Source organism: Phragmites australis, chromosome 5 (genome assembly GCF_958298935.1).
Source record: "Phragmites australis chromosome 5, lpPhrAust1.1, whole genome shotgun sequence".
In the NCBI taxonomy this organism is placed as follows: Eukaryota; Viridiplantae; Streptophyta; class Magnoliopsida; order Poales; family Poaceae; genus Phragmites; species Phragmites australis.
The window spans coordinates 18,451,238-18,475,869 of NC_084925.1; the positions used below are offsets into that span (position 1 = coordinate 18,451,238).

At 46.1% G+C, this 24,632-nt stretch overlaps 1 protein-coding gene across 6 annotated transcripts; it reads right to left on the reverse strand.

Moving 5' to 3' along the window:
- Positions 1 to 21,103: 21,103 nt before the first annotated feature.
- Positions 21,104 to 24,283, reverse strand: LOC133918873 (alpha-1,3-arabinosyltransferase XAT2-like). Of its 6 annotated transcripts, none has more exons than XM_062362967.1 (6): positions 23,764 to 24,283; positions 23,501 to 23,674; positions 23,277 to 23,363; positions 22,951 to 23,082; positions 22,716 to 22,796; positions 21,104 to 22,527 (listed from the first exon to the last, which is right to left on the reverse strand). In XM_062362967.1, the coding sequence occupies exons 1-6, from the start codon at positions 23,906 to 23,908 to the stop codon at positions 21,365 to 21,367; spliced, it is 1,782 nt and encodes a 593-aa protein (XP_062218951.1). In that variant the 5' UTR covers positions 23,909 to 24,283; the 3' UTR covers positions 21,104 to 21,364. The 6 variants fall into 6 exon arrangements, with proteins under 6 accessions (XP_062218951.1, XP_062218950.1, XP_062218954.1 ...); XM_062362966.1 differs by having other exon boundaries at positions 22,951 to 23,085; XM_062362970.1 differs by having other exon boundaries at positions 22,716 to 22,793; positions 23,764 to 24,282.
- Positions 24,284 to 24,632: the final 349 nt, after the last annotated feature.

The window sequence follows — 24,632 nt, forward strand, 5'->3', positions numbered from 1 at the left end:
ACAACATAAAGGGATTAAGTGGTAAGAACATGCATCCAAGTAATGTGGTGAGACTTTATGCTCATTTATGATCTTTACATTTAGAATCATTTGTTATTTGTCACTTGCTTTAGTTGTGTTGTCATCAATCACCAAAAGAGGGAGATTGTAGCAAAAATGGACCTATTAGGCTATGATTGTGATTTTGGTGATTAATGATAACATAGTCAATGGGACTAACATGTTTGTCAAGAATATATGTTAGTAGGTCTTATGGATGCAATACATGAAGAAGCCATCGAAACCGGGACAAAGCTTGGTTGAATTGGTAAAAGTCCTAAGAGAAATGACTTCACCGGATGATCCGGTGTTCATATGGTTGAAAACACTGAAGCATTGTGTCCAGAGGCATTTAACCTCACCGGATGATTCGGTGCTCAGAGGAAGATACACACCGGGGCATTTCCACCAGAGAAGGTTGCAGCTATTGAAGATCAAAGGTCAACATGACGAAAGGTCCGGTGATGAAGAGAAGCGCACAAGACAATACATTGGACAATGAACATTGCAAAGATGAAGAAGAAGAAGACCCCATCGGATAGTCTGGTGATTGATTTAAACACACCGGAGGAATGGACCGGGGCATTGTTGACAAAGGGGAGAATATAGTGACCTCACCGGAAGGTCCGGTGCTCTGAAGATTTGTACACCAGAGCATATTTTCTAGAGAGGGTTGCATTGGCTCGGCTGGCAGAGGATAATGCACCTATGGTCTGGTGATGAAGTTATGTGCACCGGAGAATACACCGGAACAATTTACGCAGAGAAGATGTTGGCTCGGATGGCTAAGATATACTCACCAGAAAGTTCGGTGATGAAGGTGGAGTATACAATGGTGTATCCGGTGTTCATAGAGGCTTGAGTGGGGTTGCAACGGCTAGTTTGTGAGAGTGTACTCACCGAAAGATCCGGTATTAGTACTACTGTTCTCGCCGGATCATCCGATGTTAACAGCTTTTTAGAGTCATTGGGTTAACGGCTAGTGCGTGAGTTTGAGGCTATAAATATCCCTCCACTCAGTCATTTGAGTGTGCTGGAGTTCAGAGAAGTTCATATACACATGAGAAGACATCCAAGCCACCAAAGTGCTTAAAGTGATCATCCAAGGCGATTAAGCACAAGATCAGTGAGTTATTAGTGCTTATAGGCCTAGAGAGTGAGTTGCTAGGTGATTGCGGCCTAGAGAGTGGATGAATGAGTGATCCAATTGTGTACCTCTTGGTACCCCACACTTTGGTGTCTTGGTGACTCACCGGCAAGCTTGTTGACCCTCCGACTTGGTGTGGAGCAGCGGCAAGGTGATTGTATGGGGACGTGGAGACCCTTGCCTTTGTGGGTCAAGCTCCAAAGTGATCACAGTGGCGAGGAACCAAAAGAGAGGCTAGTGGTGAGACCTTGCCTTGGTGGCTCATCTGGGTGAAGGCCTTATCTTTACGACTCGGTGGCTCAAAGGCCGTGACCGTGTGCCGACCGGGAGCATATCCTTTGTGGAGCTCCAACGTGGATTAGGGGTGGCATTCATGCCATCGATACCACGAGAAAAATCCTTATGCCGAGTATGCTCTCTCCACCTTATTTACATTTTCGCATTTACTTACTTGCAATTTACCTTCTTAGATAGGTTGCAAGCGCTTTGATCGGTAGAGTAGACACACTAGATAAACCTAGAGCACATTTAGATAGAAATTTATATAGGTTTATCTTTATTGTTTTTTGGAGCCAAAATAGTTTTAAGTGTCCTCATTCACCCCCTCTTAGGACGTCACCGATCCCTACATCGAGCCTGCGAAGGCCACCTAGGTCTACTCCTAGAGCAACCATAGGTGCCTCTTACAAGGCCTCCCGCTCACATCAAGGGTAAATGAGTCAAATGAACGCGATAACTTATGATACTTGGCTCATCCTTACCCTATTCAACAGCACCAATGAACGATGCTTAAATGATACAAGCGGTCTATGGTATCCAGGTCCCTCTCCTAACATATCCCTAACACCATCCACATCTCGACTCATTCTCACAACTCATCATCCCAAACATCATTATTTTTGTGAATCTTAATTAGGCCATATAGCTTGCGAATGACGGAAAGTTCCACTGCTCGACTTCTACTAGTGACCTATGCATTGCTAAGCATTTCAGATGAATTTTAAGTTAGACATTAACATTGTAAAAGGTTGGAGATCGTCAATAACAAGATAGGGATAAATGTAATAAGATAGGTGCTATCTGATTCTCGACATCAACTCACTATACATGCAGATACGACACATAGAAATATCTAGCAAATATAGGAGACATATGCATCGATACTTGCCTTTGTGCTCAGCTTCACAAACAAGATCAACCACGATTTTGCCTCAAGAAAACCCGTCGCTTTTCAGTTCATCGATCACTAAAAGAGGGAAAATGCATTGCAATAAGTATGATTAAATGACATAAATTATGCTTTATGATGCATGATCATGAACAAGATACAACGCGACATGTCATATAAACATTTGTAAAAGAACGTTGAAATGATTAGGCTAGAAGGGATCTAAACATCACATGGGATAAACTAAGCTCATTGGGTTCTGGATGTCTAGCGGTCAGACTAGGTGAGGTGGCAGTAAGAATGTGAGGGTTAGACAGAGAGGAATTTGGTACTGAGCAGCCATGGCAGTAAGACTGGACCCATGTGGTCAGACTGGCCAACTAGCGGTCTGACTTCGGATTATGGAGTCTAATTCCAAAAACTGGTCGATGAAATCCAACCCGACTATTAGACTGGCCCAGGTGGCAGTCAGACCACTAGGCCTGGCCGGCAACACCTTTGTGAGGTCATCGACGAAGGCTTAAGTGATTCCTTCAGCCAAGAGTGGTACCAAAGCATTCCAGAAGATTAGGGGAGTTCATATTTGGTGGTTTGGACGACATGCATGGGGCCAAAAGCTTGGACCCCATAGATCGACATCCATAGCTAGGTGGAGCTCGGTCCTATGGCTATGGGGACTGGGGGAACTCAAGGGAAAATAGGGCAAGGGGTTGGGGACCTTCACCTTGATATGGGGAAGCTTTCTATAGGGTTAGCCGGCTCTAGGGAAGCTTCGATGCGGAGATTGACTCCAGGTGCTCCAATTGGCCTTGAGGTGGAAGAAGGCTTGGGCTTGCTTCAGCTAGGGGAATGCTCGGGGATGATGTGAAAAAACTCATGGGCGACCTTCTCCTTCAATCTTTAGCTTCTGTTGAGCTCGAGGTACAGGAATGGTGAGGGAGCTCTCCTTGCTCTCTCTTTCTCTCTCTTGGGTGGGAGACGGAAATGAGTGAGTGAGGGAGAGAGTGAAAAGTGGTCGATTGAGTTTTTAAGTGGGCATTCAGAATCCTGGTAGTTAGACCGCAAGTAGGCCCGGTAAGACATCGAGCTGGGCCCATATGCAGAAAGTTCTCCCTCTTTTTCCCCTTTTCTACCAATTCTTTTCCCTTCCTTCCTAAATGGTTTTAAGCTATCTAAACAACTTCAAAATAGTTCCCCACTCATATGGTGGAAATATCAAGTTGCTTAATGATGTAACATTTTTAAAACATTTTAAATATCAAAACAAAAGCCAAAAATATAAACATGATGCCAAGATGCATATGCATGCTTTATGACTAGATTAGGGTTTTTAGGGTGTGACACAATCCATCGCTACAACACCATATCCCGTACATCTTGCATGTACGTCTCATGGTGTGATCATCTTCACGTATAGATATCAGTTCCTCCCTTAACCTAGTCCTGATCTTGTCACTGACCACATCAATGCCTCAGGACAACACCTGCATATGAACAAAACCAACAACAAATTCTAGGCGTAAGTTCTCATAAACTTGACTCACGTCAATCTGCACAACATCACTCACATAAATGTATTGTACGTATCAAAACCATAAATACTATTAGGCTACCACGAGCATAGCAAAGAAACATACTATGCTACCACGAGCACATAAGCAACACATGCACATCATCACACGCACATCCTTTGCATTTTTGCCAATTTCACAATGAAACCAATTTTGCCAATTTTTCAGCACACATGATCTCACAGTTCCAGTATATATAGTGTTAGGGGAATATCCCAGGTGATGAGGATATACTTTCCATGGATACACGCATTCCTCCTACCACACAACACGCTGAACAGGTGATAGAAGGACCAATAACGCGAGCACGAGCACGCCAACTTAATCATCAGATGAACTTGTTCCTAGGGCTGCACACAAATGTTTACAAGAATGGATTACTATTTAACTATTGTGATGATTTTATTGTCCTTAGGAACCAAGGAGAAGAACCACACAAGCCCAAGTATATAAGTGGAGGCGAGTTCAATTCGGATTCGGCCCTCCTGACAGCAGCCAATGATAAAGGCCATAACTGTTGATTCCGAAGGATTCTTGAGGCCCATGAGTACTTGATGGAAAGATATATTCGTCTATTTTCAGATGGATCCAGCCTCGTCTTGAAATTCCTCCTGAGCTATCTGGAATCGTTAAAGAGAGTCGCGTCTGTTTTATAGTCTGAATCAAACTTGCGCCATGTATTAGAGTCCAATTCGGCTTCCTATGTTTTGGCCGAAACTTCTCCTCTTCTATCTCATAAATAGACAGCCGCACCCTCTTCTAGGGTTTGGGTTTTGATAGAATAGATCTAGCTTTTGCTACTTCGCGTTGTAAACGCGCGTGTCGGCTAGACCGCCCGATTACTTGTTTTCGAAACCACGCCACTTTTGTTTTTAGATTGTGCTCTTCATCTATATTCGCAATTAAGTTGGTTGTTCATCTTGTTCTTTCTCGTTCTTCTATTGCTTGCAGGAACAAATACCCTCGTGGTTAGGTTGATCGTGCTCCGAAAGACCACGAACAACTTCTGGAGTTGGTGTATCGACCGCTAAGGCGTAGCGTTCTTGGATGGTGTAGTCGAATCGTCAACGTCTATTCCACCTAAATCAACATCTATCCCTCTCATCGAAAGTTCGAGACCAGCACATCTATCAAGTGGTATCAGATTTCAGGTTGATCGGTGAGAGACTTCTAGTTTTTCTTTTTGCTTTACCTACAGTCCACAAAAACCAAAAAAAATAGTAGATTAGTTTTTTTCCCCGTGTTCCAAAACACGTTGTGCCTTTTACTAGTTCTGCGTAGTCAAGGCTTGTTGAGTTTTCGGTTGCATCGTCGTGTCGAGTTGCTGGTCTTAGTGTCTAGTCCTTTGGAGTTTCGAGTTCTAGTCATGTTTGTGTCACCACCGCAACCACCACCACCAGAACCATTGCTGGTGCAATCCTCTCCACCACCACCACCAGAACCGTCGCCGTGTTTATTTACATCATCTGCTCACAAACTGAGTTGTAATCCGCAAGTGTGAGATCCTTGAAAAACAAAAAAAAAGAGCAGAAGTATACCCCTGGTCACAAAAAAAAAGTTTTGTGCTGTGAGTTATTTGTTTGGGAGTTCTTTTTACCTTAGTGGAGGATTTCGAGCTCCTGCAAGAAAAAAGAAAAAAATTTGGAAAAAAAGAAAAGACGATGAAGAAGGAAAAAAAAACAATTCAGAAGCTTGTGCTTGTGTTTTCTGTTTCGCTTCTGATCGGTGACTTTGTTTGTGCCTAGGCTCGTGTTTCTAGTACGGTCTAGCCTAGGACCAGCACAATACCGTCGTTGAACGATTACTCAACTTGTTTTGACTTACGTGGTTCTAGTTTTTCCTTGCTACACTTTCAGCCTACCTAGAGCTCCACAAATACGACTACTACTTCACAAGAACTAGCGACTGCAGCATCGATACAACCATTCGTTGGAGGTTGTTCCTATGTTTTCGGCTGCTATCACCTCCTGTTTAGCTGGTAAGAACAACTAAGAGCTTGGTTGAACAGGTTTAGAATGAGAGAATTGACATACCCACATTCGAGTAGTTCATAGGGTATATTCTTGTGATTTTATTGCTTTGCTGTTTTTGTGGTTTTTCACTAGCAATGGCAAGATCTCCGAAGAATGTTACGCCACCACATTCTCCTCGTACCAGGGGCATCATACAACACTTTGAACGCCAAGTTAGACTGCACACTGAAGGTCTGAATGAGGATGTGCAAGTGACCAATGAACGACTTGGTCAGTTGGAGGCCGCTCAAATTGACACAAACAGCAAGCTTGCAACCTTGGAGACTTCTGTTGGAGAGATCAACACCTCCCTCGCGGGGATTTTGCACTGCCTAGAAGAGATGGGTCGTGCCCCTCCAGTGGCTGACACCATTGCGGCCACTAATGGCAACCTTCGCAATAACAACGGTGATTTGCGCAGCGAGGTAGCAGGAAACAACGACAACTATGCCGCTGACTCCGAGCTTGATGATGTGGATGCACGTGATCAACATTGATTGCGTTTCAATCGCATCGGCATGGGTCCTATACTCCCACTCCATGAGGTACGTGACAATGATGAATCACTAGGAAAGATTAAATTCACTATGCCACCTTTTAATGGGAAATATGATCTTGATGCTTACCTCACATGGGAACTAGCTGTTGATAAAAAATTTGATTGTCATGATTTTCTGGAAGGTAAAAGGGTTAGGGCTGCCACTAGTGAATTTACTGATTTTTCTTCTGTTTGGTGGAGTGAATATCGTTGAAAGAATCCAAATAATACACCACAAACTTGGGATGCTTTCAAACGAATCATGTGAGCTAGATTTGTTCCTTCATATTATGCACATGATATGTTACATAAATTGCAACAATTGAGACAAGGTAGTAAAAGTGTAGAAGAATACTATCAAGAGTTGCAAATAGGTATGTTGCGTTGTGGTTTAGAGGAGGGAGACAAGGCTGCTATGTCTAGATTTATGGGTGGTTTGAATCGTGAAATTCAGGACATTTTAGCTTACCAGGAATACAATTCTGTCACTCGATTATTTTATCTTGCTTGTAAGGCTGAAAGAGAAGTGTAGGGAATACAATTCTGTCACTCGAATGTGGGTATGTCAATTCTGCCTCTCGGGCAATCGAGGTTACAAAGAGTGCTGCACCAACACCAGCAAAGAGCGCTTCTTCTGTTGCATCTAAGGGTGAATGAGGGATATTCAATGTGATCAATGCAAGGGTTTTGGACATGTGAAGAGGGAATGTCCAAGCAAGCGTGTCTTGATTGTGCAGGATGATGGTGAGTTTTCTTTTGCTAGTGATTTGGATGAAGATACATATGCTATGCTTGTAGGTGACCATGCAGGGAGTGGAGATGGTCATGATCAAGACGAAGAGCACATTGGTGCTAAAGATGTAGACCGCTATGAGAGCCTCATTGTCCAGCGTGTGTTGAGTGCACAAATGGAGAAGGCAGAACAGAATCAATGACATACATTGTTTCACACTAAGTGTGTGATCAAGGAACATTCATGTCGCATCATCATTGATGGGGGAAGCTGCAACAATTTAGCAAGCTCCGAGATGGTTGAAAAGCTTGCATTGAACACCAAACTGCACTCGCAGCCATATTACCTTCAATGGTTCAACAACAGCGGCAAGGTAAAGGTAACACGGTTGGTGAGAGTACACTTTGCTATTGGTTCGTATCATGATTCTATTGACTGCGATGTTGTGCCTATGCAAGCATGTTCTATGTTGTTAGGTAGGCCCTGGCAGTATGGTAAAGATTCTTTGCATCATGGTAGAACTAATCGATATTCTTTCATGCATAAAGAAAAGAAAATTGTATTACATCCTATGTCTCCTAGTGCTATTTTAAAGGATGAAGTTGCTAGAGCTAGTAAAGAGAACAATCAAAAGCATGCTAAGAGTGACAGTTAGATTGTAGCAAAGGAATTTGAGCAACATAAAACGGGAAAGCCTAAATCTGTTCATGAGACGAAAAATGAGATTAAATTAAAAGGTGCTTGTTTTCTTGCTACCAAGTCTGATATGAATGAATTGCATGCTAGTACTTCTATTTGCTATGCATTATTTTGCAAAGAAGCTTTGTTTTCACTTGAGGATATATCTTCTTCTTTGCCTCTTGCTGTTGCTAATCTTTTGCAAGAGTACACTGACATCTTTCCAAAGGAAGTGCCGCCGGGGCTGCCACCAATCCGTGGGATTGAGCATCAAATTGACCTCATTCCCGAGGCCTCCTTACCAAATCGTGCGCCGTACAGAACCAACCCGGAAGAAACAAAGGAGATACAACACCAAGTGCAAGAACTACTTGATAAAGGGTATGTGCGTGAGTCTCTTAGTCCTTGTGCTGTTCTGGTCCTTTTAGTCCCTAAGAAAGATGGAACATGGCGCATGTTTGTGGATTGTAGAGCGATTAATAACATTACCATCAGATATCTTCATCTTATCCCTAAATTAGATGATATGCTTGATGAATTAAGTAGTTCTATTGTGTTTTCAAAGATTGATTTGCGTAGTGGATACCACCAGATTCGCATGAAGTTAGGAGATGAATGGAAAACAACGTTTAAAACTAAGTTTGGACTATATGAGTGGTTAGTAATGCCGTTTGGTTTAACTAATGCTCCTAGCACATTCATGAGATTAATGAACGAGGTTTTGCGCACTTTCATTGGTAAATTCGTGGTGGTATATTTTGATGACATTCTGATATATAGTAAATCATTAGAAGAACATCTTGGCCATTTACGTGTTGTTTTTTATGCTTTACATGTTGCACGCTTATTTGGTAACCTTGAGAAGTGCACCTTTTGCACGGATCGAGTCTCTTTTCTTGGCTATGTTGTTACTCCACAGGGAATTGAAGTTGATCAAGCCAAGGTTGAAGCGATACACAATTGGCCGATTCCTACAACGGTCACACAAGTGTGAAGTTTTTTAGGACTTGCTAGATTCTATCGCTGCTTTGTGAAGGATTTCAGCACCATCGCTGCACCATTGAATGAGCTCACTAAAAAGGTTGTACCGTTTGCTTGGAGCGATGCACAGGAGAACGCCTTCAACACGTTGAAAGATAAGTTAACACATGCACCACTACTCCAACTTCCAGATTTTTCAAAGACTTTCGAACTAGAATGTGATTCTAGTGTAATTGGTTTGGGTGGCGTGTTGTTACAAGAAGGAAAACCTGTTGCATATTTTAGTGAGAGGTTGAGTGGGCCTAGTTTGAACTATTCTACTTATGGTAAGGAATTGTATGCTCTAATTCGAACTTTAGAGACATGGCAACATTATTTATGGCCCAAAGAATATGTCATACACTCTGATCACGAATCTTTAAAGCATATTTGCAGTCAAGGAAAATTGAACCGTAGACATGCGAAGTGGGTTGAGTTCATTGAGTCTTTTTCTTATGTCATAAAACACAAAAAGGGAAAGGAGAATGTTATTGCTGATGCTTTATCTAGGCGATATGCTATGCTTTCACAACTTGACTTCAAAAATTTTGGATTAGAAACGATTAAAGAGCGATATGAGCATGATACTGATTTTAAGGATGTGTTGCTGAATTGTAAAGAGGGAAAAACGTGGAATAAATTTGTCATCAGTGATGGTTTTGTGTTTAGAGCTAACAAGCTATGCATTCCAGCTGACTCAGTTTGTTTGTTGTTGTTACAAGAAGCTCAAGGAGGTGGGCTGATGGGACATTTTGATGTGAAGAAAACGAAGGACATCCTTGCTGGTCATTTCTTTTGGCCAAAGATGAGAAGAGATGTGGAACGATTCGTTGCTTGCTGCACTACATGTCAAAAGGCTAAGTCATGACTTAATCCTCATGGTTTGTATATGCCCCTACCTGTTCCTAATATCCCTTAGGAAGATATTTCTATGGACTTTGTTTTAGAACTGCCTAGAACAAAGAAAGGGAGGGACATCATTTTTTGTTGTGGATAGGTTCTCTAAGATGGCACACTTTATACTATGTCATAAGAGTGATGATGGTACCCATATTGCTGATTTTTTTTTTCGTGAAATTGTTCGCTTGCATGGTGTGCCAAACACAATTGTTTCTGATCATGACACTAAGTTCCTTAGCCACTTTTGGAGAATATTATGGGGAAAATTGGGGACTAAACTTTTATTCTCGACTGCTTGTCATCCTCAAACTGATGGGCAAACTGAAGTTGTTAATAGAACTTTGTCTACCATGCTTAGGGCTGTTTTGACACAGAATATAAAGATGTGGGAAGAATGTTTGCCTCATATTGAATTTGCTTATAATCGTTCAATGCATTCTACTACAAAGCTTTGCCCTTTTCAAATTGTTTATGGCTTTGTTCCTCATGCTCCTATTGATTTGTTATCTCTTCCATCTTCAGAAAATCTGAATTTTGATGTGGAATAACGTGCTGAATTTATGTTGCAAAATTCATAAAACCACTAAACAAAATATAGAGCACATGAATGCTAAGTATAAACTTACTGGTAGTAAAGGGAGGAAGCTTTTAACTGTTGAACCTGGAGATTTGGTTTGGTTGCATTTGAGAAAAGATCGATTTCCTGCATTGAGGAAATCAAAGTTGATGCCTAGAGCTGATGGTCCTTTCAAAGTGTTACAAAAGATTAATGATAATGCATATAAGCTGGAGTTGCCTGCAGATTTTGGGGTTAGTTCCACCTTTAACATTGCAGATTTGAAGCCATACTTGGGAGAAAAGGATGAGCTTGAGTCGAGGACGACTCAAATGCAAGAAGGGGAGGATAATGAGGACATACTTTCCACGGATACATGCATTCCTCCTACCACACAACACGCTGAACAGGTGATAGAATGACCAATAACGCGAGCACGAGCACGCCAACTTAATCATTAGGTGAACTTGTTCCTAGGGCTGCCCACAAATATTTGCAAGAATGGATTACTATTTAACTATTGTGATGATTTTATTGTCCTTAGGAACCAGGGAGAAGAACCACACAAGCCCAAGTATATAAGTGAAGGTGAGTTCAATTCGGATTCAGCCCTCCTGACAGCAGCAAATGATAAAGGCCATAACTGTTGATTCTGAAGGATTCTCGGGGCCCATGAGTACTTGATGGAAAGATAATTTTGTCTACTTTCAGATGGATCCGGCCTCATCTCAAAAGTCCTCCTGAGCTATCTCGGAGCCCTAGCCTCCTAGAGGCCCCTGTCTCTTGGAGCCTGGGTAGGCTCCTTTGAGCCCGAAGGGAGGAGCCACAAGACCTAGGAGAAAGGTCAATGAGGGGGGCCCACCAGCCATCTTTCACCTACAAGGAAGTGACATGCATTTAATACGACGCAAGTAGAGGCCATCCTGACATCCCAGGCGCAAGTAGGGGCCATCTTGACATCCTGGTAGTGCGGCGTCATAATAGGCGACTGGTAGGATACCACGCGTTTAGGGACACTTGCACTAATGTATCACCATAGTAGATAATATCTTCTAAATTAGGGGCAAAGGTATCCCATCTAGACCCATGCTGTGTGATTCAACCGGCTCTAGGCCCCTAATGTATTGTGATATTTGTATCGCTGTAAGGGAATACATGTTCATGTGCACCCTGAATAGCCCTATGAATACGGACCCTTAGCCATTAGGCTAAGGGCCTGATCCTTTTAACCATCAACATATTTGGTGTTTCTCCCTCTCCACTTCTTCTCCAAGCTTGAGCAACTCCTGTGAGTGAGCTCACGCCACATTTGTTCATCCAAGATATCTTCTTGCGCTAACAGCACGTCATCCATGGAGATCTGAACATAGAAGTACAAGGGGAGCTAGGACGCCACCAAAGACCACCAAGGAGCTAGCACAAGCAACTGCTTCTATCGCCACACCCATGAAAGAGTATGCATGGCAGCTATGATCGGGCACCCAATGTGCCCCAGCCTACTTCATAACTTGGTAGAGTGGCAGCCCTCCAGCCAACATCGACCCGATACCCTAGGTTGGCACGGATGCCCAAACCAGTACAGAAGCTTTCCAACAGTGGTGCGGTGTGGACCTTGCTACACCCCAGGAGGTTGCAGCCGAGGCCGCTGCAAGACAGGCCGCCCTCCAATGGTATTGGGCGCTTGAGCCCATTGAGCCCAAGGGCACCCATGCCTGGGCCCAGCCCCTAGAAGCTTTCGATGGCGGCATCCCTAGCACCTCCATCAAGTTGGTGTCCTCCCACAGCTCGGTCACCCGACAGCCTCCTCGCCCCGTGTGGGTGGAAGGAAGTTCTGGGGGGACCATAGGCTCCAATGTGTGCAGATCCCACTGGCACTAGGGGCACCGAACATAGGCCCTGACACTACCAGAAGATTACCATTGCATCTTGCACGGGGTTGGACGTGGCCACAGTACCAGTCACTGCTGAACCCTCATAACCTTCTGGGAGGAATACCTCGGGAGGAGGACTGGATGCCCAGCAGGAGGAGAATCTGGCAACAGGCGACCCAGTGGTCGTGAGGCTACAGCGGGCCACCGGGCAAGAGGTCGGATCTTACAAAGCCCCACTCAAAAACCGTAGGGCCACCTCCAGCTCCGCTACCAATGGTGCAGTTCCCCAGTGATGGGGACTGAGACACACAAGTAGCCACACCTGGGCCTCCGGAGGTGTGGGACCCCCAACTGGCCTCTAGGGACAAGTTCGATGTTAGAGAGGTTGGTTATATTGAAGGAGTACCGGGCTCCAGTAATGGGACTCTGGATACTTTGGACTCCTATGTAGCCCATACCTTTCAACAGACAACCTCGGCCGGGGGAACAAACCCTTCCAGCACCTTTAGGTTGCGAAGGTTCCCTGGCCCCCGACCTTGTGGCAGAGGCTCCATTTATGCAAAGGTACGCCTGTCTACAGCCACGTAGAAATAGCTTAATTAGCTAGTTTATATTTATATAGCAAAGTCAGCATACCCTGAAAATAGCTAGCCTAGCTATTAGAAAGTCTTTGTGACAGATAACTAATATGCAGCGGTAGGGTACTATAAGACCTAGGTTGCACCTCTGCTCAGTAGTAGGCAGCTTTACTTAATCTTTATCATTATTCAATAGTAAAGTATGAAACTTAGCTTAAAAGTTTTACCCTTGCCTGAAAATACCATCCAGCGTGCGGCAGGCAAAACCCCTTCGGTGGGTCAATGGTGTAAGCCTCGATGCCGATGGAACAAAAACTTAAGCCTAAGGTTATATGTCGGTCTAGTAGTAGGTAGTAGAACCTAAGCCATGCCTCAGTTCGGCATGTGCTGAAGAATAGTCGTTCGACCTAGTCGTGACTTATACTACCAATTAGCTAGTTGCCAACAATGGTAAGGTACTAGACCTAGCTTAGGTTACACCTATATCCAAACAGTAGACGATAGAATTTAAAATATATCTCTACACCAGAAGGCATTGTCTAGGTAGGACACGGCCTATTTAGTCAACCACCGTAGGTCCCAGATGGCTTTGCCTTCGGAGTCTCGGCACGGATAAAGGACGAGGGGGTCATGAACCGCCTCCCTTGGCCCCCTCATCAGCTTTACCTTCAGCAACAGCCGTAGGACTCCGTATGGCCTTGCCTCCAAAGCCTCCCTGCGATTAAAGGCGTAGGGGGTCACAGACCACCTCCCTCGGCCCAATCATTGGCTCCACCTTCAGTAACCACCATGGGACTCTGGATGGCCTTGCCTCTGGAGCCCAACCGCAGATAAAAGCCAAGTGGGTCATGGAGCGCCCCCCTCAGCCCGATTGTCGACTCCACCTTCGGCAGCCATCATGGGACTCCAGATGGCCATTCCCCCGAAGCCTCACGTGGAGGCCGAGTGGGTCGCAGACCGCCTCCCTCAGCCCCCTCATCGGTTTCACCTCTAGCAACCACCATGGGACTCTGGATGGCCTTGCCTCCAGAGCCACGCTGCGGCTAAAGGCCTAGGGGGTCGCAGACCACCTCTCTCATCCCGATTGTTGGATCCACCTCTAGCAACCACCGTGGGACTCTAGATTGCCTTGCCTCCGGAGCCTCACCGTGGATAAAGGACAAGCGGCTCACGGACCACCCCCTCGGCCCGATCATCAGCTCTACCTCCGCCAACTGTCATGGGACTCTGGATGGCCTTGCCTTCGGAGCCACGTCACGAATAAAGGCCAAGCGACTCAAGGACAGCCTCCCTTGACCCGATAATTGGCTCCACCTCTGGCAGTGGCCGCGGGACTCCCGATGGCCTTACCTCCAGAGCCTCACCGTGGATAAAGGCGGACCACCTCCCTCAGCCCCCTCGTTGGCTTCACCTCTAGGAACTGTCGTGGGACTCTGGATGGCCTTTCCTCCGGAGCCTCGTCGTGGCTAAAAGCTCAGGGGGTTACAGATTGCCTTCCTCGGCCCAATCGTTGGCCCCACCTTTGGCAACCGCCGTGAGACTCCGGATTGCCTTGCCTCCGAAGCCTCGCTGCGGTTAACGGCCCAGGGGGTCACAGACAACCTCCCTTGGCCCGATTGTCGGCTCCACCTCCAGCAACCGCCGCGGGAATCTGGATTGCCTTGCCTCAGGAGCCTCACCACTGATAAAGGCCAAGCGGGTCATGGAGTGCCTCCCTCGGCCCGATCATCAGCTCCATTTTCGGCAACCGCTGTGGGACTCCAGATAGCGGTGCCTCCGGAGCCTCTTTGCGAATAAAGGCCAAGACAGTCGCGGACCACCTCCCTTGGCCCAATCATCGGCTCCACCTCTGGCAACTGCCATGGGACTCCGTATGGCCTTGCTTCCGGAGCCTCGCCGTGGCTAAAGGCTAAGGGTATCATAGACTGCCGCCCTCAGCCCGATCGTCGACTCCACCACCGGCAACCGCTACCAGACTCTGGGTGACCTTGCCTCCGGAGCCTCACCGTGAATAAAGGCCAAGGAGATCGTGGACCACCTCCCCCCCCTCCCTCGTCGGCTTCACCTCTAGTAACCGTTGTGGGACTCTAGATGGTCTTGCCTCTGAAGCCTCGTCGCGGCTAAAGGCAAAGTGGGTCACAGACCGCCTCCCTCGGCCCAATCATCGGATCCACCTCCGGTAATCACCACGGGACTTTGGATGGCCTTTCCTCTCGAGCCTCACCCATGCTAAAGGCCAAGGGGGTTGTAGACCGCCTCCCTCAGCCCGATCGTCGGCTCCACCTCCGGCAACTACCGCGGGACTCTGGATGGCCTTGCCTCTAGAGCCTCACCACGGTTAAAGGCCAAGGGGGTCACAGATTGCCTCCCTCAACCTAATCATCGGCTTCACATCTGGCTACAATCGTGGGACCCCAGGTGGCCTCACCTACAGAGCCTCGTTGTGGCTAAAGGCTGAGGGAGTTGCAAACTGCCTCCCTCGACCCTCGCGACAGCTTCATCCCCAGCAATCACCACCGGGCTCCAGATGTGTTTCATTGAATCGGAAATCTGGAATAAATTTAGAGTGGAGTTTGTACCAACTTCAGATAGAAGAGAGGGCTCACTGCTCCGGCTGCCAAACAACCACAGTGTGTGAAAAGGACAGGGAAGGTACCGCATTTGGGGATCGAAGGCACGTAAAACACACGTCTGGCCACCTATTCGGAGGATCACCCACATTTCGATATGAGAAAAGACATCAAGCAGTTCCAAGGATTTATTTTCATTACTAATAACTTGCACATCCAAATGATGTTTACAAAGGAGGCATGGGCAATCAAAAAACAAATCCTCAGAGAGCAACCTAGAGGGGAAAAGAGTACAAGGTGATGATCAATGATGCTACAAAACCTACCAGCAGCGCATGTCACTGCTGATGCGCTTCATCTGCGACCTACCACTACAAAAGCTAATATAGTAGCCGATCCCTAAGTCGCCAGAGGACGAGGAAGAGGACAAAACAAGCTCTGTTGTGGCTCTCTTCCCCTCCTCGACCTTTTCCTTCTCTGCCTTGGATGCCTCCTTCTCCGCCTCCGCCTTCTCCTCAGCATTAATATCCCCCTCCAGAGAATCCCACTCGACCTCCTCTTCATCATCGGAGATGGCGATGGTCTTGGCTGGAGCAACTGCTTGGATCGGAGACCGAGATGGAACAATGGGCAGTAGCCCCCTATGCGAGGAGGGGAGTACCATGGTCGCCAGCTCCAACCCCACAAGCACCGGCACCGGTGCTAAGGGTGATCTCGTCATCGAGAACATCAACATCTCCGATGATGAGGAGGAGGATGACATACTCTAAAAAACCAAGGAGAAGCGCTCCCTTACACAAGCAGGGAAGGATCGGCTGGGTGAGATGAGGAAAGACCCAAACATCAACAACTTTTTATAGCCAGGCTGAGTGGTTGCACACCCCTAGGGAAGGAAACGGAATCACCGTGGGCATCGTTTCGCGGTGGTTCCAATTACTCCCCTAGGGGGGCCGTGGCCATGCCCCGACTGATCCTCGTCCACGTGGCGTCATCCTGAGGTGGCACCCGGGTTTTAAGTGCACACGTCCCATCGCATTTATGAGCCAGACCCCTTTTGGCAAATGCAAGGGTCAGGGGTGCTAGACCCCAAGCAAAACTGGGCATGACTCTGTCAGACACACCGCCATTATCTAAAGGGCTCGTGGCCATGCCTTGGCTAATCCATGTCCACATGGCGGCATCCTACAATGGCACCCTGGGTTTTTGCACACCTGTCTTGTTGCGTTTATGAGCCAAGCCCCTTTCGGCACATGCAAGAATCATGGGCATAAGATCCCAAGTGAGACTATGAATGACCCCATTAGATTCACTGCCATTACCACACGCCATCTACTTACGTCAAGAATAAAGAAAATATCTTTCCTCCATGCATGACCCTTGCAATGGCGGTTCAAGTGACAAGATGACTCATCATCGAAGAAGCTGAAGGGCTCACTCTGGCTTCCACATGGACTCCAAAACATGGTGCCTTTGCCAACATCTCAATGGCCTTTGGCCCTGACGTTATCTACACCTCCAGGCCTTGCCGCTTCCATTAGGCTCTAACATCGTCACTCACAGTTATTACTGGGAGACTCCTCTATGGATAGAAGTTATATCATGGGATATCCTGACTATGATGATGGGCTGGAGCTAGTTCCTTTTACATCCGCTCACCCCTTCTCACCTCAGGCTAGCGAATGAGGGGTACTGTTGGGAGAAATACCCCGGCCCGTAAACATTGCTAAAAGGTCATCACCAGGAGTCCTCTGGAGCCCTTGGGCTTCGGATCCAAAGTAGGAAGCCTGGCGTGCAGAGGTTGTAGGCCCCTCCGGCTACTGTCTCCCAAGACAGGAGAAGAAGCCATCCTTCGGGGGAGATTGGAGGTCATCTCTATGGACCCCCGATGCCACCGGTCTCCTGGAGCCCCAGTCTCTCAGAGCTTTAGCCTTCCGAAGGCCCCCATCTCCCAGAGCTTGGATAGGATCCCCGCAGCACGGACGGAGGGCCATCAGACCTTAGAGAAAGATCAACCAGAGGGGCCCACCAGTCGTCCTCCACCTGGAAGGAAGTGACCTACATTTAATGCGACGTAAGTTGAGGCCATCTTGACATCCCTAGCGCAAGTAGAAGCCATCTAGACATCTTGGCAGTTCAGCGCCGCAATAGGCGACTAGCAGAATACCACACCTTTAGGGACACTTGCACCACTATATCGCCATAGTAGATAATATCTTCTAAATTAGGGGCAAAGGTATCCCACCTAGATCCATGCTGTGTGATTCAACCGGCTCTAAGCCCCTGACGTATTACCATATTTGTAGTGCTGTAAGAGCATACCTGTACATCTGCACCCTGAATGACTCTATAAATATAGACCCTTGGCCATCAGGCCAAGGGACCGATCCTTTTTATCATCAACATATTTTGTGTTCTTTCCTCTCCACTTTTTCTCCAAGCTTGAGTCACTCCTTTGAGTAAGCTATCACCGCACTTGTTTGTGCAGGATATCTTCTTGCGCCAACATATAGCTAATTACCCGTGCGTTGCAATGAAAACACAAATATTAGATGTGGTAACCTGAATCACAAACTCAAGGTATGCAGATACGGATAAGCCATGGGAGCGCTGCTGAACAAATACGTCGGGAGCGATATCATATATTGGGAGATTATCCTCTAATTTCCCTCTCAATTTCTTCATTTATTTTTTAGCAGTAAAATAGGTTGTAGCAAAAATGGCCCTATTAGGTCATGATTGTGATTTTGGTGATTAATAACAATATAGTCAATGGGACTAACATGTTTATCAAGAATACATGTTAGTAGATCTCATGGATGCAATACATCAAGAAGCCACCACAGCCGGGACAAGTTTGATTGAATTGGAAAAAGTCATAGAGAAGTTGTTCTCACTAGAAGGTCCGGCATTGGAAGAATTGCACTCACCAGAGCATTATGTCCAGAGGCAGTTTGCCTCACAGGTTGTTCCAGTGATAAAAAGTGTACACGCCAAAGCAATTCTATCAGAATGAGTCAGAGGGGATTGCACTCACCGGAAGGTCCGGCGATCAGAAGAGATGTACACCGGACTAATTCTTGCAAAGAAGAATCCAAGCGTAGAAGATCGAGGATCTACTCAACAGATAGTCCGGTGATGAAGTGATGCACACCGGAGGCTTCACTGAAGCATTTAACAGAAAGTGTTGAAAATCCAGAAAAGGAGAAGTTCAACACACTGGAAGGTCCGGCGATGAAGACAATGAACGTTGGAGCAATTTACATAGAGACGTTGTCGAAGATGAGAAGGCTCAAGTGTACTCATTGGATAGTCCAGTGATGGATTAAAAATTACACCGGACAATCCGGTGTTCAGAAGAACTATGAGTGGAGTTCCAACGATTAGTTTCTGAGAATGTATACACTGAATGGTCTGGTGCTTGTACCTCTGTTAACGCCGGATCATCCGGTGTTCACAGAATATGTGAGTCGTTAGGATAACGGCTAGTCCATGGGGTTGAGTCTATAAATACCTCTCCACTCATTCATTTGAAGTGGCTGGAGTCCAAAGAAACCCTTGTATACCTAAGAAGACATCCAAGCCATCCAAGAGCACAAAGTGTTCATCCAAGGCGATTAAGCACACTATTAGTGAGTGATTAGAGCTTATAGGCCTAGAGAGAAGATTTGCTAGGTGCTGCAACCTAGAGTGTGGATCAAGGAGTGATCAAAAAGTGTACCGAGAGGTACGTCGGTGCCTTGGGGTTTTTGTGTCTCGCCGGTAACTTGTTGACCCTCTGACTTGGTGTGGAGCGGCGGCAAGAGGATTGTGCAAGAATAAGGAGGTCCTTGTCTTTGTGACTAAAGCTCCGAAGTGAAGACGGCATACAAGTGACCGGAAGAGAGGTTAGTGGTGAGACATCGCCTTCGTGGCTTGGTAGCTCATCGTGTTTGAGGCCTTGTCTTGATGGCTTGGTATCTCAAGAGTCGTGACCGGAAGAGACTTGACGACCCGGAGCATATCCTTTGTGGAGCTCCAACGTGGGCTATGGTGGCTTGTGTGCCACCGATACCACGGGATAAAAGTCCCTCGTACAGAGTTTGTCCTCTCTACCTCATTTACGTTTTCGTATTTACTTATTTGCAATTTATCTTACAATTCTCTTAAGTGGTAGAGTAGACACATTAGATATGTCTAGAACATATTTAGATAGAAATTGAGATAGGCTTATCTTATGAAAATTTTAAAGCCAATAGTTTTAAGTGTTATAATTTACCTCACCTCTTAGGACGTCCTCGATTCTCTTCATAGGTTCTATATGTGTAGCTAGTAATGAGATTGGAAGACTGAAGTACGAGAATCAATGCTAAAAATAGATAATTTATTTGAATTTTAAGATTTTTTATTAAATAAGAGAAGAGTAAAGGTAAGAAGGAACCAATTCATATTTTATATATTAGATAGAGATATACTACAGACAAGACTTCAACGAGTTGATTTTTTGGCACAACAGAGCAAACCTGTATACGTCACAGCCAAGTTTTTTATTCCCTCTGATTTGTATGCTAGTATTTTTCTTATCAACCGACACACGCCGGATTGGGCACCGTGGTCCTGCTGGCTGGCATAAGTTGGCAGTGTATGCCCAGCCCTGTGAGCTGGCGCGAAACATGGGGGCCTTAATTTGGCCAGGCACGCCCTTGATCATGTGCCTACCTCCTTCCGCTATTCCATGGTCTTAGATTGGATCGCAAGCTGCACTGTCCATTCCTCATTCCTTTTGCGAGAATGGCAGGGAATTTACCAGTCTCCATAGTGCATATGCTTCGCCTTCCAGGTGCAGACAACCTAGCTTAGATAGATGCGAGAATAGAGATAAGAATAAGCTTCTTTTATATCCACCGTCTTTCAGTGCGATCAAATGCCCTTTCTGAAAGGGAAGAGTAAGAAATGTAAGCGCCGGTGCATGTGGCAAGCAACTATTTGTGGATCCAACCCTTTTTTTGCGGATGCCATTGAGTGAGGCATGCTGTCGCAGCATGGATCACTGCTATTCATGATGAACTATGTGCGTAAGCACATGCTGGCCGGAGGATATATAAAGAGATGGAATTAAACAAACCAAGATGATATATAGCACAACATAACCGGCGGTATTGATCGTTCAGCGATGGGTTGTAAAAATTGTCAGTTCAACAAATTTGTTTCTTGCCAAAGTGGATCCTGTCAACATTCTCCAACGACTTTCGCTTTAGTGGAAATGATGTTATTCTTTCAAGATATGGTTCACTTTCAGAAATACTGACATTCTAAGCAGTTTTTTCATGACCATAAAAAAGTGAATGCAAGTTATAAAGGTCATTCGTTATGATTTTTTGTCTTGATGTCATTGGTTATAAGTTGGTTATGCTGCTGAAAACATACTCAACTGATAGTAACCTTCGCTAACTATTCTCCTTGTTCCTGCATTTAACTATTTAGTCGGAAATGGGTCTCCAACAACCAGAATGTAGCTCCTAATGCGCAGGTTCAAAATGTTGGTCAGCTCAACTTCTAGCACCTATCACCTAAGTATAACAACCTTAGCCTCACTTCCTGTTCAAGAACCAAAAAGTAGAAAAATCGTAATGAATCACAAAGCACAAAAATGGTGCTATCCACTAGTTCCTTTTCTATTGGCGTAGTTGATGTCCATGCAATCAGACCTGGAACATTCTACTTTCCACCATCATGTAGTAGCATATTATCACTAGAATTCAAACACTGATATTCCTATGACCGGCTGTTACAAGTACAACAAACAAAAAAGAAGACATCTTTTTTCTATGTCCAATCAAAGGACCTAACAATTCATGGATATCTGAATTTCAATCCATATAATTAATTTTTCTCTTGCTCATGTAATCGGAGGATGATCAAGAATTTTACAGGGAAGAATGATGAATCCAAAATTTGTATCGAAAACATCTAGTACAGTGTCCCTGCAGAATAAAATCAGTGGTCTTTATTGGTTCAACTGATCAAGGGCCTCCAGGAGTACAAGCCTGAACCTGTTGCAATCAAGCCTTACATTCTGCTTATCCATGAAGGTCTGCCTGACAAACTCGAATCCATTCTTGTGGAATGAAAGCGGGTTTTTGAAGATCTCGTGATCCAGGGGATATTGCTCCGTGAGGCTGCTCTCGTGCACACCGATACTGTAATGCTTGTACCGCAGGCCCATTTGTTCTGCTGGGTTGCCAAAATCAACTCGGCATATCCCATCTATGGCACCCCATGGTACAATCTGAATTAATATGGCATTGTGTGGAAGGAACACACAGTTTGTGAGCCCAGCACCATGGACACCCATCATCACATCAACAGAATTAACTACCTTGGCAAAATGGGCGACATTAGAGTTCACATTGGCCTCTTCAACCACCACCTCGTAACCCATCTCCTCAGCCATTGTCATGATCTCATTGAGATTGAGGAACATCCTTGTCCTCTGCCTGGAGATAATAAGCAGTCTCGGCTTGGTCTTGGGGATCTCACCAAGTGCAGTCACAGCATCCCTAGGCAATGAATAAGTCATCCGCATGAACCTGTTGAAGTCCACCATTGAGTAATTATGTGGAGCCTTTAACGGGTCAATTGTGAATTCCATGTAAGCATGAAGGCCAACAATGGCATGCTTGAAGCAATGTACTTGGTCATCCATGTTGAAATCAATCAAGGGGTACTTAGTTAGCTTCTCAAACACCACAGCGTACTTCCTTGTCCACCAAATAGCCATGTCTGTGATTAGGAATTGAACCTCACCATTGAACTCAATTGCAGTCGTGAAAAGAGGCACAAGCACATCGGTGAAGTCATGGAATAAATTTCCTGTGTATCCGGTCAGTGCAAAGACCACAGCAGGTACATCATGGTACTTGGTACATTCAGGTGCCACTTTGCTGGACTTCACCGTCAGCTCTGTGATATGGCTGAGGCATAAATCATCACCTTTGCGAGGATAAGGCTTAGTTTTCCATTGCTCATCTCTCTTCGAACCGGCAGGTTCCATGTACATTACTGAACTGGCATTTGCATGTATCCTAATGTTGCCTCGCATCTCGCAGACATTAGCTCTGAAGTTTGAAAAATCACACAGCGGTTTGTCCCACTCCACATTATCCTTGGCTGCAAAATGGAGTATCGTCATTGGAACAGAAGTAGACAACAAGATGGATTATATATCACTATCTGGTTGTGAATTTGCAAAACATCCCGCAAACTAATTTAAGGATGACTCAATTGACAGTATAAAGTGATTCGTCAAGCCATTCTTTGGTCTCTTGGCACACGTTTTATTAATCTAAAACACCAACCTGGTTGCTGAGATATGCCCCCGCCATTGGTCTGGTCAATGTCGGTCGCATACTTAATTTCTGTGTCCGTTTTCTCATCTGCTACAACATCAGCAGGACCACAAAAAACACCAGGAACAAGTACCAGCATTGTTTGGTGTTAATAAGTACCAAAACGGTCACATCAATTTCGATCAAGAAATACAACGAGAAATCCCAAAGATGCAATAAATAGAAACCCCTCAGAGCCTCCTACCTTCTTGCTTGCCATTGTCATTGTCCTCAGTGGCATCGTGGATGGTATAATTGGAAATAGTTGGGAGGGTCACCTTGTGCTGGTGATCTTGGTGCCCCTCCTCGCCTTTCCACCCCTCTTCGCCTCCCCCACCTGCTATAAAGCACAAGATGCAACCACCAAAGATTCACAGGTAAAGCGAACATCAATCTCACTGAAAGAACCCAAATCTCTCGCAATCTCAGACCCGTGAATCGAATCCGAATCCGAGTTGAACGAACTGGGCAGGCACCCAAGACCGGAGCTATACAAAGAAATTATTGGCGGATCGGAAGATGACGGCTCACCTAACAGCTCAGATGCGGTGGCCTCCTCCTCCCATTTGCCCTGCTCGGGCTCACTAGTGAGCACCCGCTTCTCCTCTTCGCTGGTCCCTGTCGTAAAGAGAAGGGTCAGTGCTGTGGCATCTCAATTGAAAAACTCCAAGATAGCAAGTGCGCTAGTAGAGATTAAACCCCAAGATTCGCCGGTGGAGAGGTGGTAGTTAAGTATCAGCAAACAAAGTTTTCACCTATGGCGTTGGTATTAGCTTTCTCGCCGGCATCGTCGTCATCGACCATCTTGGGATCGTTGGCTGCAGTGGCGAGAGTGTCGGCAGATCTCCGGGAGGCAGCGTCGTCGGCGTCGACCCACTCGCGGATCAGGAGCGAGCGCGGCGCCTGATCCACCGACAGCCTGCCGTTCACTGAAACGAGCCAGGGCACACTCTGGTTAGCACCAACCATGCATCCATGGATTCCAACAGCAAGAAGTGGTGGCTGGCGCGGCGCGTACGGTTGAAGAGGAGCGCGTCGGGCTTGGAGATGACGACGAAGGTGAGGGTGACGAGGAAGAAACCGATGACAAAGAGGAGGAGGCGCAGCCGCTGCGACTCCTGCCGCAGGCTCCGCACCAGCTTCGCGCGCTCCACCGCCTTCATCTCCTCCCTCGTACCTCCTCCTCCCCCCAGCCAAGTTCGCGCCTATTACTACCTAGCTAGCTCGCGAGGAGAGAGATGCGCAGAAGAGGAAATGGGCCACGGATGGATCAGTGTGGATGCGAGAGCAGAGGGAGCATTCGAGTGCGAGGGTGCCGCGTATTTGACCACGCATGAGGCGAGGTGGGGAAGGGGAGGCGGAGTTAGGCTGCTCCTGCTCGGGTGGAGGCTGGAACTGGATGCGGTGCGTATGCTTCCTTTTCTCGCCTCTTTCGTCGGCTTTCCATGGCGTTCCGGTGTGTGTTTCTGATGGGTGGACTAAAAGGGATATGAGCCTTAATTACTCCGCAGTTTCCAGTTCCCAAGTAGAGCTGGCAAATAGATAGCACGCGGCTTGGCACCGTGGGTATGGTCCAAATACGATACGGCCTTTTTATAATTAGGCTGGGTCAGCCTGATACGATAATTTGATCGTATTTGAGCTACAACCACGACACACTGGGCTAAGCATGAAACACGACCCGTTATAGACTAATCTGGCATGGCACGGTTTGGCCCATCGGTAATAGTTGGTAGAGTTTTTTTATTTTTATATTTTTTATTAAAAATTTAAATAAATAGATTTTTTAAAAAAATTACAAAACTAGATGCCTGTAACCCTCTGAGAGGGTTGCAGCTCTCTGAGAGGACGGTTAGCAAGCCTAACCGTCCCCTCAGAGGGCGACAA